Source organism: Salvelinus fontinalis, chromosome 25, assembly GCF_029448725.1.
Source record: "Salvelinus fontinalis isolate EN_2023a chromosome 25, ASM2944872v1, whole genome shotgun sequence".
NCBI classification, from domain to species: domain Eukaryota; kingdom Metazoa; phylum Chordata; class Actinopteri; order Salmoniformes; family Salmonidae; genus Salvelinus; species Salvelinus fontinalis.
Window position 1 is genome coordinate 2731803 of NC_074689.1, and position 15492 is coordinate 2747294.

At 41.0% G+C, this 15492-nt stretch overlaps 1 protein-coding gene and 1 pseudogene across 2 annotated transcripts; one reads left to right on the plus strand and one right to left on the minus strand.

Annotated features, from left to right (window-relative positions):
- Window positions 1–575: 575 nt before the first annotated feature.
- Window positions 576–4746, plus strand: LOC129822753 (acyl-protein thioesterase 1-like; annotated as a pseudogene).
- LOC129822752 (regulator of G-protein signaling 20-like) lies at window positions 4702–13212 on the minus strand. 2 transcript variants are annotated; one of them, XM_055881135.1, is made up of 5 exons: window positions 12953–13212; window positions 10946–11106; window positions 7907–7990; window positions 7422–7656; window positions 4702–7198 (listed from the first exon to the last, which is right to left on the minus strand). In XM_055881135.1, exons 2-5 carry the CDS (start codon window positions 11101–11103, stop codon window positions 7004–7006), a joined length of 672 nt encoding a protein of 223 aa, XP_055737110.1. In that variant the 5' UTR covers window positions 11104–11106; window positions 12953–13212; the 3' UTR covers window positions 4702–7003. The 2 variants fall into 2 exon arrangements, with proteins under 2 accessions (XP_055737110.1, XP_055737111.1); XM_055881136.1 differs by lacking the exon at window positions 12953–13212 and adding an exon at window positions 11206–12128.
- Window positions 13213–15492: the final 2280 nt, after the last annotated feature.

Below are 15492 nucleotides of genomic sequence, written 5' to 3' on the forward strand. Positions count from 1 at the left end.
ACAGCTTGATTGGATTATAATATTGTCCTATCCATTGTGTTTACCAGTTAAATAATGTGTGCTGCGCTCGCTCTCTGCCAAACTGATGCCCGCGACTACGTAAACAAACGGTACCCACATAACTATCGCAAATCATTCCCATCCAAGCATACATCGTCAATTCTGTTGTTGAATGCCAACTACGTACGTTGTATGCAGTGGCGGTTCTAGCTTGTATGGCTCCCTGGGCGAACCCCCCTTCAGCGCCCGTCGCACTAACAGACATTTGTAACACAAAAAATAATCATAACATTTAAAACTATATAAATATATCTATAAAAATAAGACTCATAAATATTTAAAAAACGTAACAAAGACAAATCGAAACAAATTTGTGTTGATTTGGCACTCGAGCATCAATACATTACCCATCCCCCAACACTGAAAACCAAGAGTCAAGACTAAACCAATTCACCTTGGTGGTGTACAGTACTGTACAAAGTTAGAGGTGCACTATTTGATAGATTCCCCCACTCTCCCTACCTTGGGCTTCCAGTGGGGAGACCTGAGGTCAACCTACCCCCACCACCTTCCCCATCTCGTACTTCTGAGTGGGAGACCTTCCCAGGCAGTAGCCTGCCTAGCTCACAAACTAGAATCAGGGCGCCCACTCCGACAAGGTAATTTGACCCACAGTCCCACACGGTGACATGATATCATTGACGTAACGTGCAAATGAGCGATAGAAAACCGATCACGCAAATGTCACCATTCCCATTTTTTTTTTTTGTCGGCGCCCCGTGCCGCCCCTGGCAAGATGCCACCCTGGGCATCTGCCCATGTTGCCTAAACTTAAATCCGCCACTGGTTGTATGTGCGGTATTAATATGCCATTGCCGTTGCCTGCTATTGTACCTGCCGCTCGGAAAGCTACTGCAGCGGTGAGTGAGGGATGTTCGGCAGCGAGCATTGAAGACAACATGCATGTTGTTGCAGACAATAACTTGCTCTCACATTATTGTCTCACATACGTCTCTATTCCCAGTAAATGCCCCCCTAGTGGGCTGCTAGTATCAGTTGTTTTAGTGTAGGGCTGTATCAAAAGCCTGCACAGTAGCTTGCAGGTGGAGGGTTGAACACCCCAAACCTAGACCTACCAGCCATTGACATTGACGCGTTGTCAATAAAGCTAACCACATTGTGCATTTCTGTATTTCTTTTGCATTACAGGTGATATTTCTTCATGGCCTGGGTGACACTGGGTATGTGCAGTACAGCTCATTAATTTCATCCCTCATTTTACTCCTACCACTCACAATTGACTCAAGAGTTATCTGTCATATTATTTCCATTTACTGTAGTCTTAAGCTCATAAGATGTCTTTTGCTTTTGTTCATAGCAATGTCTGGGCAGAGGCCTTTGCTGGGATCCAGACACCACATGTGAAAAACATGTGTCCTCACGCGTGAGTACCTCTGTGGACAAGCACAGCTCCTGTATTTGGAGATTGTTGATGATCATGATTATTGATTACAGTTTGTTAATACAGTTGAAGTCGGAAGTTTACATACACTTAGGCTGGAGTCATTAAAACTTGTTTTTCAACCACTCCACAAATTTATTGTAAACAAACTATAGTTTTGGTAAGTCGGTTAGGACATCTACTTTGTGCATGACACAAGTCGTTTTTCCAACAATTGTTTACAGACAGATTATTTCACGTATAATTCACTGTATCACAATTCCAGTGGGTCAGAAGTTTACATACACTAAGTTGACTGTGCTTTTTAAACAGCTTGGAAAATTCCATGGCTTTAGAAGCTTCTGATAGGCTAATTGACATAATTTGAGTCAATTGGAGGTGTGCCCATGGTTGTATTTCAAGGCCTACCTTCAAACTCAGTGCCTCTTTGCTTGACATCATGGGAAAATCCAAAGAAATCAGCCAAGACCTTCACAAGTCTGCTTCATCCTTGGGAGCAATTTCCAAATGCCTGAAGGTACCTCATTCATCTGTACAAACAATAGTACGCAAGTCTAAACACCATGGGACCACGCAGTCGTCATGCTGCTCAGGAAGGAGCTGTCTCCTAGAGATGAACGTACTTTGGTGGGAAAAGTGCAAATGAATCCCAGAACAACAACAAAGGACCTTGTGAAGATGCTGGAGGAAACAGGTACAAAAGTATCTATATCCACAGTAAAATAAGTCCTATATCGACATAACCTGAAAGGCCGCTCAGCAAGGAAGAAGCCACTGCTCCAAAACCGCCATAACAAAGCCAGACTATGGTTTGCAACAGCACATGGGGACAAAGATCTTACTTTTTGGAGAAATGTCCTCTGGTCTGATGAAACAAAAATAGAACTGTTTGGCCATAATGACCATCGATATGTTTGGAGGAAAAAGGGGGAGGCTTGCAAGCCGATGGACACCATCCCAACCATGAAGCATGTGGGTGGCAGCATCATGTTGTGGTCGTGCTTTGCTGCAGGAGGGACTGGTGCAATTCACAAAATAGATGGCATCATGAGGAAGGGAAATTGTGGCTATATTGAAGCAACATCTCAAGACATCAGTCAGGAAGTTAAAGCTTGGTCGCAAATGGGTCTTCCAAATGGACAATGACCCCAAGCATTCTTCCAAAGTTGTGGCAAAATGGCTTAAGAACAACAAAGTCAAGGTATTGGAGTGGCCATCACAAAGCCCTGACGTCAATCCTATAGAAAATTTGTAAACAGAACTGAAAAAGTGTTTGCGAGCAAAGAGGCCTTAAAAACCTGACTCAGTTACACCAGCTCTGTCAGGAGGAATGGTCCAAAATTCACCCAACTTATTGTGGGAGTTAAACAATTTAAAGACAATGCTACCAAATACTAATTGAGTGTATGTTAACTTCTGACCCACTGGGAATGTGATGAAAGAAATAAAAGCTGAAATAAATCATTCTCCCCAAGTGGTGATCCTAACTGATCTTAGACAGATAATTTTTACTTGGATGAAATGTCAGGAATTGTGAAAAACTGAGTTTAAATGTATTTAGCTAAGGTGTATATAAACTTCAGACTTTAACTGTATATGCATTTATTAAACAGTAAAATTATTTTCTTTTCTTTTAATTTTTCAGTCCAATCAAGCCTGTTACATTAAACGTGGGCATATCCAAGCCTTCCTGGTAAGAAGTCAAGTTTATTTAAATGTATAAAAAGAAGGCAATATCAAAGAACAGTAGCCGATTTGGGTTAATCACTTCCCTCTATGTTATAGGTTTGACATCATCAGATTGCAAACAGATGCAGAGGAAGACGAAGCTGGTATTAAACAGGCTTCAGAGAAAAGTGAGTCTACATGGTTTAGATGTAGTGTCACTAGGGCATACAGTATGGTAATGTTTTAAACTGTGTGAACCTGAGCTTGATTCTATTTCAGTTTGATTTCATTGAGTGCTGCCTGTCTTCTCAGTTAAAACGCTGATTGATCAAGAAGTGAAGAATGGAATAACATCCCACAGAATTGTTCTTGGTGGGTTTTCTCAGGTAGACTAGCCCATGACAACAAAAAACTGTAAAGCAACACTGAAGTGTACTAAACTCAGTGGTAAGACATAGCGATAGTAATGATTTGTGTGCTTTGGTGTATACAGGGTGGAGCGTTGTCTCTCTACACTGCTCTCACGACCCAACAGAAGCTGGGGGAAGTGGTTGCTCTCAGCTGCTGGCACCCTCTACAGCACACCTTCCCTCATACACATAAGATCCATTCTATTGTTTTGTAATGTAAACAGTCTATTAGCTTGTTACTTTACCAAACCACACAAATCAACAATGGTCAAAGTAAATTCCCAGACATCGACAAAATCATTCTAGAGACTTTGCAAGTCATAGCTGATTTTAAATACGAGCCTAATGTTGTCCTTTCTCAGGCGTCGGCAAACTCTGCCAACAAGGAGATGCATGTCCTCCAGTGCCATGGCGAGGCAGACCCTCTGGTGCCCGTAATTTTGGATGTCTCACAATGGAGAAACTGAAGACCCTCTGTAACCTATCCAACATCACCTAAAATACTTATCCCAGAATGCCTCACAGTGCCTGCCCTGAGGTTAGTATGGTTTGTACAGCAGCTGTGTGAATTCTGTAATATGGTTGAACTTAGAAGATTGGCACTTTTTTAAGTCTTTAAACATGCATAATAGAGTTTATATGAAATTATTGTATTATATTTTGTGTAGTAATACTTTTCTCTCTTGCGTCCAACAGGAAATGATGGATATCAAGCAGTTTATTGAAAAACAGCTTCCTCCAATCTAAGGGTTAGACCTACACACCCACTGCCATTAGAGCTCATTGAAGGTGACTCCTGTGATGCTCCATAGACTCTCTGAACCACATATCTCACTCAATATAACCTGCTGCTAACTCTGACTGTCAGAAACATAGTCAGGGACAGGCCTTAGGGCTAGCTAGAGACAAGCCAAGGAGAGGGACACCATAACTTCAAACAATTGTATTCTCTGCTGGAGCCTGGTGGAATCTTTTAATATTTTAATCTGTTGCCAGATGCCAGTACTGTTGTCGGTGTAGCTATTTGCTATTGAAAAGCCATCTCTTCCAGGGAGTATTTTTTTGATTGTATGGTTTGAAAATATGAATCTTAATATGTTGATTTGTTATGGGGAAATAAAACCCTGATATAATGCAATAGTAAAAGAAGACGACAACATATTAATTATTGTGCTTTATTTGATTTGTAAGAATTGAAAGCCATTTTCTGTTAATTCAATACACAAATACAGTATATGAATGGTCACATACTATTTATTTCATACATGTATGTTCCTGTTTATGTTTTGACTGAGAAAGAAATAGGACTAAATTAGCATCACAGTATTCATATCACAGGCAAGATCTTTTTCAGGGTATCAGCTCACACTGTACGTAAAAAGTTACTATTCTTTGAGAAGAGCTGAAAGCACCACAATTTAATATCAAGTGTGTTCAACTGCTGCACCATTTTTGTGATATTTTATTCAAACTGCAGTACCAGTCAAAAGTTTGGACACACCTACTCATTCACCTACAAATTTTTCTTTATTTTTTTACTATTTTCTACATTGTAGAATAGTAGTGAATACATCAAAACTATGAAATAGCACATATGGAATCATGTAGTAACCAAAAGTGTTAAACAAATCAAAATGTATTTTAGATTCTTCAAAGTAACCACCCTTTGCCTTGATGACAGCTTTGCACACTCTTGGCATTCTCTCAACCAGCTTCACCTGGATTGCTTTTTCAACAGTCTTGAAGGAGTTACCACATGTGCTGAGCACTTGTTGGCTGCTTTTCCTTCACTCTGCGGTCCAACTCATCCCAAACCATCTCAATTGGGTTGAGGTCGGGTGATTGTGGAGGCCAGGTCATCTGATGCAGCACTCCATCACTTTCCTTCTTGCTCAAATAGCCCTGACACAGCTTGGAGGTGTATTTTGGGTCATTGTCCTGTTGAAAAACAAATTATAGTCCCACTAAGCCCAAACCAGATGGGATGGCGTATCGCTGCAGAATGCTGTGGTAGCCATGCTGGTTAAACGTTCCCTGAATTCTAAATAAATCACAGACAGTGTCACCAGCAAAGCACCCCCACACCACCTCCTCCATGCTTCACGGTGGGAACCACACATGCAGAGATCATCTGTTCCCCTACTCTACATCTTACAAAGACACAGCGGTTGGAACCAAAAATCTCAAATTTGGACTCATCAGACCAATGGACAGATTTCCACTGGTCTAATGTCCATTGCTTGTTTTTCTTGGCCCAAGCAAGTCTCTTCTTCTTATTGGTGTCCTTTAGTAGTGGTTTCTTTGTAGCAATTACACCATGAATGTCTGATTCATGCAGTCTTCTGAACAGTTGATGTTGAGATGGGTCTGTTACTTGAACTCTGTGAAGCCTTTATTTGGGCAGCAATTTCTGAGGCTGGTAACTCTAATGAACTTATTCTATGCAGCAGAGATACCTCCGGGTCTTCCTTTCCTGTGGCGGTCCTCATGAGAGCCAGTTTCATCATAGCACTTGATGGTTTTGAGACAGCACTTGAAGAAACTTTCAAAGTTCTTTCGTATGTCTTAAAGTAATGATGGACTGTTGTTTCTCTTTGCTTATTTGAGCTGTTCTTGCCATAATATGGACTTGGTATTTTACCAAATAGGGCTATCTTCTGTATACCAACCCTACCTTGTCACAACACAACTGATTGTCTCAAACGCATTAAGTTAACTTTTAACAAAACACACCTGTTAATTGAAATGCATTCCAGGTGACTACCCCATGAAGCTGGTTGAGAGAAAGCCAAAAGTGTACAAAGCTGTTATCAAGGCAAAGGGTGGCTACTTTGAAGAATCTCAAATAGAAAATATATTTTGATTTGTTAAACACTTTTTTGGTGACTACATGATTCCATATGTGTTATTTGATAGTTTTGATGTCTTCACCATTATTCTACAATGTAGAAAATAGTAAAAATAAAGAAAAACCCTGGAATGAGTAGGTGTTCCCAAACTTTTGACTGGTACTGTATGTTGAAGTTGTAGTGGTAAACGATCTCATGCCAAGGCACTCTCCCATGTCTTCTTAATATTAAGGGAAATTAGATTTCATAAAAAATAACTGAAAATATTTTGTCTGACAATAGAACTACACACAAATGCAATGCTAACAGATACAACATGCTTTCCCCTCATAAAACTATAGAAAAGTGCAATGTCAAGTGCTAGGCAATATAAAAATATAAATATATTTGGAAACATCTTGCAATCTGAATTGGAATACAGCGTATGTTCTTGCTCGCTTTGAGGATTTTGGAAAGCCAATATTTAAGGTAGTAAACAGTAGTTACACCTTAAGATAGACATTTTTGTAAATAGATTGATCAATCATCATGTGAACTGTAACTGAAAGCTGGACCTAAGATACACAAGTGTCATCTAAAAGCAATGTGTAGAGTGATTGATGGAGAATGAAAGTCTATGGCTCTGTGGCAGGTGGTGGTTCTTCCAGGTCCTGCAGTAAATCTGCATACGCTGTAGAGTTCATGTAGCGTGGGTATGAGTCTCTCTGCATCAGCGTGTAGATCTGCTGCTGGGCGTCCTCAAAGGTGTGGGACGTGGGCTCCAGCATGTTCTTGTTGATCACGTCTCGAACACGTGAGTCCAAACTCACCTGGCGAAGTAATTAAACAACCAGAGAAGTTGAATAAGAGCAGTAGCGGTCTAATGAATAACTATAATAAGTAGGAATTATGTCAAATCTAGAGTAGTCTTGCTGAAGCAAGCCACACTAATAAGAATACTCTATGGAAAAAGCATTTTAGGTTTACAGCTATAAATGAGCACAATTATAGGATACTTTAGTCTCAAGAAAGGCCAAAGTAGTGTAAGCTCACCTCTTTAGGGGAGAGGATAGAAATGAAGCCCTCATAGATCTGTCGTACTTTCTCCTCCACCACAGTTTTGTTGGTCTCCTTTTTGAGCTCTTCGCAGGCCAACCAGAACATCATGTTCTCTTCACTAAACTCTGTCCTTAGGAACTGTCGGAAGCAGCCCCGCCCTGCGGGGCTCTTCATCAGCCTCTCAAACGACATGGTCCACATTGTCGCATCCTCCAGAGTAGGCTTGGGGCTTCAAAAAAGGGACATTGCTCTTTATTTCATACAATAGATGTAGTTGAGAATGTTTAATGTTGACGTTTCAGCTCTAGCTCTATATAATTACATATAGAACTCAAAACATTACATTACATATTAGTAATTTAGTAGGATCTCTGTGTCTAGAGATTTTATTAAACAGTCTCAACCATATCCCCTTTTCTTGTTTTTCCTAAACTATGTAGCTAACCCTATAGGGGATATTTACTGTGTAGTGCTGTTACCTGTCATCATAGTTTGCGATTCCCTCTGTCCTCCTCTCATAGGTGTTTCTTTGAATCCTCTCATCCTCTGTCATAACAGTCAGACTGAAAAACAGTGAAAAACGGAATAGAAATAGAAAATATACTGTATGCACAATGTAGGGTTTTCGGCTATTGTCAATTGGTGTGGTGGGTAGCAGGCATGTTGTTTGTTCCAAACTGTGAACAACAGTGGTGGTAGGTGCACATGTCCCGGATGCGTGAGTTCTGCAGGGAGGTCTTGTGTAAACACTACTGTCATCCAGTCCTTAGAGATGTGCTGTAGTTAATTTAAACAACTAGTGTAGCAATCACCTGTAGCCTAATTAAAGGCAGGTGAGAATCCACCACATCTGGGCTCTCCAGCTACACACTGTAGCTCTGCGACAATTAGCACAACTTAATTGAGGTTGATGTGGAGTCAGAGACTATTCCCACTCCCTGAGGTGTGAATTAGCATGCTCTTATTCTGCACACAACAGGTAGTGCTGTCCTAAGAGAGCAGTCAGAGGAAGAGGCATAATCCTTGCTTACGTTTACACCTATGACTTCAAAACATAAATGTCCCTGTGGGTTTTGTCCACAGAGACCGTGTGTAGCTGGCAGATGCTCCATTTTTATGCCTCTGTTTGTGTCCTGTGCAGAGTATATTGTACAGTGCATTCGGGAAGCTTTCAGACCCTTGACTTTTTCCACATTTTGTTATGTTACAGCCTTATTCTAAAAAATATTTTTTTCTCCTCATCAATTTACACACAGTATCATATAATGACAAAGCAAAAACTGTTTTTTCTAAATTTGTTACAAATAAAAAAACGAAATACCTTATTCAAACCTTTTGCTCTGCGACTCGAAATTGAGTTCAGGTGCATCCTGTTTCCATTGATCATCCTTGAGATGGTTCTACAACTTGATTGGACAATTAAATTGATTGGACATGATTTGGAAAGGCACACACCTGTCTATATAAGGGCCTACAGTTGACAGTGCATGTCAGAGCAAAAACCAAGCCACGAGGTCGAAGGAATTGTCTATAAAGCTCCGAGACAGGATTGTGTCGAGTCCCAGATCTGGCGAAAGGTACCAAAAAATGTCTGCAGCATTGAAGGTCCCCAAGAACACAGTGGCCTCCATCATTTTTAAATGGAAGAAGTTTGGAACCACCAAGACTCTTCCTAGAGCTGGCTGCCCGGCCAAACTGAACAATCGGGGGAGAAGGGCCTTGGTCAGGGAGGTGATCAAGAACCCGATGGACTCTCTGACAGAGCTCCAGAGTTCCTCTGTGGAGATGGGAGGACGTTCCAGAAGGACAACCATCTCTGCAGCACTCCACCAATCAGGCCTTTATGGTAGAGTGGCTAGTCGGAAGCCACTCCTCAGTAAAAGGCACATGAAAGCCCGCTTGAAGTTTGCCAAAAGGCACCTAAAGACTCTCAGACCATGAGAAACAAGATTATCTGGTCTGATGAAACCAAAATTGAAGTCTTTGGCCTGAATGCCAAGTGTCACGTCTGGAAGAAACCTGGCACCATCTCTACGGTGAAGCATGGTGGTGGCATCATTATTCTGTGGGATTTATGTGGCAGGGACTGGGAGACTAGTCAGGATTGAGGGTAAGATGAATGAAGCAAAGTAAAGAGAGATCCTTGATGAAAACCTGCTTCAGAGCGCTCAGGACCTCAGACTGAAGTGAAGGTTCACCTTCCAACAGGAGAATAACCCTAAGTACACAGCCAAGACAACGCAGGAGTGGCTTCGGGACAAGTCTATGAATGTCCTTGAGTGGCCCAGCCAGAGCCCAAATTGAACCCGATCGAACATCTCTGGAGAGACCTGAAAATAGCTGTGCAGCAACACTCCCCATCCAACCTGACAGAGCTTGAAAGGAACGGCAGAGAAGAATGGGAGAAACTCCCCAAATACAGCTGTGCCAAGCTTGTAGCTTCATACCCAAGGAGACTCAAGGCTGTAATCGCTGCCAAATGTGCTTCAACACAGTACTGAGTAAATTGTCGGAATACTTATGTAAATGTGATATTAAAGTTTTTATTTTTATTTTTTAAATTTGCTAACATTTCTAAAAACCAGGTTTGTCTTTGTCATTAAGGGGTATTGTGTGTAGATTGATGAAGGAAAAAAACAATGTAATCCATTTAGAATAAGACTGTAACATAACAAAATGTGGAAAAAGTCAAGGGTTCTGAAGACTTTCCAAATGCACTGTATGTAGGTTGCTCCAGATTAGAGGCGTCATGTCCATAGGGGGCACGTGCCCCCTCAGAGATGTCCTGTAAAATAGAAATAATAAAAATGCGTTTCATTTTTTGTTTGTTGTTTCTCTGTAATACTACTATCCACCTAGTAATACTATGAAGTTGGCTTTAGCTAGCCCAGATAGGTTCCCAATCTCCCAACCTCATAACTAGATACCAAGAAACCATTGCAGGCTATCAATCAAGTAGCTATCTTGTCTAACTATCTTAGCTGGCATGCCGGCTGTCGGTGGACTTTAGAAACACAAGAAATTACTAAATGCACTGAATATGACTCACATTCCTTTCAAACTTATACCCAGATTTGAGCATATTTAGTTTCTTTAACAAAATAACTACAGAGGATACAGACAGCTCAATAGGTATGCTTAGATATGCAGAAAAATAAACATATTTTTGACATAGAATTAAGTATAATGATTATGGCTCTTGATTGCAGGAAAGTCCGTTTCAGGTGTTTGAAAAATACAAAATTCTCCAACTTTCTGTCTGGGGGCTTAGTCCCATTCCAGACCACTCCCCAGCCATCTTCACATACTTGGTGCCCTCTCAGATTTTTGGGGTGCAGGATACCCCTGCTCCGGAGTGCAGAGTTTTGGTATAAGCATGGTATATATAATGTAAGGTAGCTATGGGTTAAGTCCCAAATGGCACCCTATGGGCCCTAGTCAAAAGTAGTGCGCCATATAAGGAATAGAGTGCCATTTGGGACACGAACCCTTACTATGGAGAGTATAGTGGTACCTACCAGGAGCAGCTGCAGCAGCAACACCAGCAGAAACAACAGGCATTGGAGGCGTTGGTGGGCATGTTCCCCATCCTGTGCTGTGATTGGAGGACACTGGCCGCGGTTTCCTGGTGCATTTGCATCTGTCTCTTGCGCATCTCCAGCCGCTCTGACCCCATGGGCTGCAGACCAAGACACACAACACCACGCTAGGTTGTAGGTGAGACAGACTCACAATACTGCAGACCCCCCCCCAATACAATACAGCACACTGCACTCACTTAGGCTATACAACCTGGACACTCGAGTTGGTTCCGATAATTCCCACATAGAAGGCAGGCATCAGTCATCCATCCACATACTTGCCTCCATATCTTCTTGTAGATGACATTGAGGGAGTGAAAAATATGCCATTTTAAAGACTTGCACACAGTGGCGGATTTAGGTATAGGCGACATGGGCAGCCGCCCAGGGCGGCATCTTGCCGGGGGCGGCACGGGGCTCCCACATTCATTTTTGGGGGAATGGTGACATTTACACGATCGGTTTTCTAGCGCTCATTTGCATGCCACGTCAATGATATCATGTCACCGTGTGGGACTGTGGGTCAATTAACCTTGTCGGAGTGGGCGCCCTGATTCTAGTTTGTGAGCTAGGCAGGCTACTGCCTGGGAAGGTCTCCGACTCAGAAGCACGAGATGGGGAGGGGAGCAGGGGTAGGTTGACCTCAGATCTCCCAACTGGGAGCCGGAGATAGGAGGAACCGGGGAATCTATCAAAAAGCGCACCTCTAAATTTGTACAGTACTAATGCAATTAGTAAAATCAGATACACTACAAAATGCTACCAAATAAACCACAATTCATTCATAATACTGTGAATATATAGTTTCACAGACATATTGTTGCATTTTTTTCTGGTTTGTGTGAAATTGTTAAGAATAATATTAAACCAGTCTGCACACCACCAAGGTGAATTGGTTTAGTCTTGACTCTTGGTTGACAGTGTTGGGGGATGGGTAATGTATTGATGCTCGAGTGCCAAATCAACACAAATTTGTTTCTAATTGTCTTTGATACTTCTTTTTGATATTTACGAGTCATATTTTTGTATATTTTTATGTCGTTTTAAATGTAGTGATAATTTATTTGTGTTGTTCCAAATGTCTGAATAAAAATGACAGTTAGTGCAGATTGGTGCTTTTTTTGGGGGGGGGGGGGGGGGGGGGGGGTCGCCCAGGGAGCCATACAAGCTAGAACCGCCACTGCTTGCACAACAGCTCGAAACCACGGAAAAATAGTAGCCTACTGAGGGAATCCCCACGGCATGTCGTCACATCAGCTCGAGCGCGCATGTCTTGCGGAATGCTCTGACCACTTCAACAGAGCAAGAATGATCGCTGTGCGAACTTCTTTTCATTGTCAAAGCTATAACTTATTATAGCGAGAAATGTAGTACCAGTTCGCTATGCAAAATACCGTCATTGACATTAATACATAAACATATATGAGCTATATCTAAGCTATTAGACGCCTATTACCAAGCCTAACATTCGCAGGATCAAATCATTTTAACGCGCTCTGGGATGAGAAATGCATGGGATGAGAAAGACGAGGCGTTGCTGCCTCCATCCAAGCATCCTCAGATACAACACATATGGAGACTTGGGGGTTAGAGCGCTTTTGTTTTTTACCATTTATATTTGTTTAATCAATATTGAGAACATTTAAAACGAAATACTGTTTGCTGACATACAGTATAATAACGCCATAGGTGTATTTTACATTCAAGATGGAGAATATGGCATCTAATGATCTGATGCAAATTATGACTACAGCAGCAATAAATAAATGACCATTAAATTCGGTAGCTATTTCCAAAAGATAGAACGAGATTGTCAAGAAACCATGCTGGCAAAAATGATCTAGTGTCCATCATTTTCCATTTAGATAGCTGATGTTGAATCTAATTCAAATTTTAGCGTTCAATTATATTTCAAAGAGGAAATTCCAATGTAACTGTACTCACTGTGTCACCATGAATGCCAGAATACAGGTGATTCTTGCCTCAATCACAACCGTCTGCACTGTGTTGCAGTTCGTTTGCTCCATGCGCATGCGTTTTGTTTGAGTGCAAAAAAATATGTTCTGCAGCTGAAGCGTTGAAGGGCAGACCAGCTTTTACTGGAGGCTTCAAGCAATGTTTGATGATAAGCTCATCTGTAGCATAGCCTACTTCACAACCACTGAATGAAACCTATACATGATCCACCCACCATGAGGTTTCCATCCAATTGGCGACAGATTTTCATGAAAATATTCTAAAATCCACATGTAGAAAATATGCGCAATTTAACCACCACTAGTGTTGTCACCAAACGGACTCGTTTCAGATACAAATCAGTGCGTGATGACATAGTGTACACAAAAATATTTGTTTTGCTTCATTTTTCATTGTACCAAATAAAATGTCCATCGCATTTTCCAAAACTGTTGCGTTAAATAGCAATAGCCTTCTCTGGTTTTGGCACGTGCGCTCTAGGCAACAACAGGCAACAACAGATACAGCGCGGGTAGGCTGTGCGGTTAGGCTAGTCTACATGATGAGTTTATTATAATAATAATATTTGTATTTGTCAAACAGCAGTCAAGCATCGATCTGTTCATCAGGTCTCCAGAACAAGACCCTCGATATTTATCAAAAAAGAGCATCAAGCTCATCACATTGCACTTTCACAACCATGTGAAGTTTATCATCATTTATTTAATCTGTAGCCTGATAAACTGCATGGTTTCCTGACAGGTCGCAGTGGGAGGACCACACAACATGTATTTTATTTGTATTTATTTGTTTTACCACACAACATGTCATCACGTGACTACATGTGTACTTCGATATGATGGTTATTGTATCAATATTTGCGCATGAAAGCGTTCCCTCCTACATTTCTCGCATAATTCATTTTACCGACACAAATAGATCCCACCTTGTCTAGCATATTTTGTTTTGTAGACATTTGTAAAGTGTACCGATACATTGTATGTTTCCATTATGCCTGTCATGACATGTTTTATCCAACATATGCGCATAAAAATGTTGGATGGAAACCTGGTTAGTGATAGAGATTTTATTCTATAAATTCATCATCAGGATACAGTATACCCCCTCTGTAATTCACATAAAGACCACAAGATGTCACCAAACTATTTTCCCAAAACGTACCCTGACTGTCACTGCTCATGCTCAACAAAACATTTTCTCCGTGTTGTCACAACTTTTGGAGATACTTCAAGAAAACGATTTTGTGAGAAATTGATCACATTTTTTAAAAATTTGAAAAACTTTTAGATATTTTCCAATGAAGTTAGATCTATATTTGTTTTTTAAATATGCAAGTAGGAAAGGCTTAAAATAAATAACCCACTTGTTTAGAGAGAAAATCTAGATACTTTTTGAGTAAAGTAGTAATATGTTGGATGAGTGTGTTGAGGGCAACTAGCCTTTTAGCAATTTTACACAGCATTTTATGTCATTTTGATGGATAGCAAGCTACGTTTTTAAGAGAGAGCTTTTCAATTGGCGTCTCTTCCCCTGTTTTCAGTCACAGGTGGGGACTGGATTAGGTGTGAGCAGTGTAGGAGGTGGGCTCATGAGTTGTGCTCCAATTTGACTGGGGATAGCTTTATTCGTGACCTATGTACAACTTAGAATTGTGCAATAGCAGAGCATAAGAGAGCTGCCACATCAATGTTACACTGAGTTAATTAGTTAAGTTATTGTTATTAAATGTTATATTTAATTTTAGAAGTTATATTATATTCCAATAAATACATTTCTTTATGAATTAAAAACAACTTTTGAAAACCTTTTTCTCATGAATGTCATTTTAAAGACTGCTGGGATTTAAAATCTTGCATTATTTAAATATGATTTAGTGCAATTGTACATAATGGAATGTACGGGAAATGAACAACAAAGAACAAAGAAAATAAAAAAAGAGTGACTTTATATCAAATCTCCTCATAGTGAGGTTAGTAATGGTGACATGTGCAACACCCCCCCCCCCCCCCCATATTTTATTTCAATAATTAAAATAAGACAACTAGACTTAGCTTTTAAGTATTACTTACTAAAGAATTTCAAAATAAAACATGAAATGGATTTTAACACACTTGGGTGAAACCCTTTGCCATAATCTTCTACCGGTGTCAGGTTTTGAAGGTAAGACCCAGATGCAGACTGTGTCAAAGTAACAGTGTTTATTACAGCAACATGGGCAGGCAAACAACAGGTCAAGTCAGGCAGGGGTCGGTAATCCAGAGGTGGGGCAAAGGTACAGGACGGCAGGCAGGCTCAGGCAGGGTGGTCAGGCAGGCAGGCTCAGGCAGGCGGGCTCAGAGACAGGACAGGCAAGGGTCTAAACCAGGAGGGCGAGAAAAAGAGAGACTGGGGGGGAAATTAGGCCCTGAGATAAACCGCTGGTTTATCAAGACGAACTGGCACAGACAGATAGAAAACACAGGTATAAGTACCCAGGGGATAATGGAGAAGATGGGCGACACCTGGAA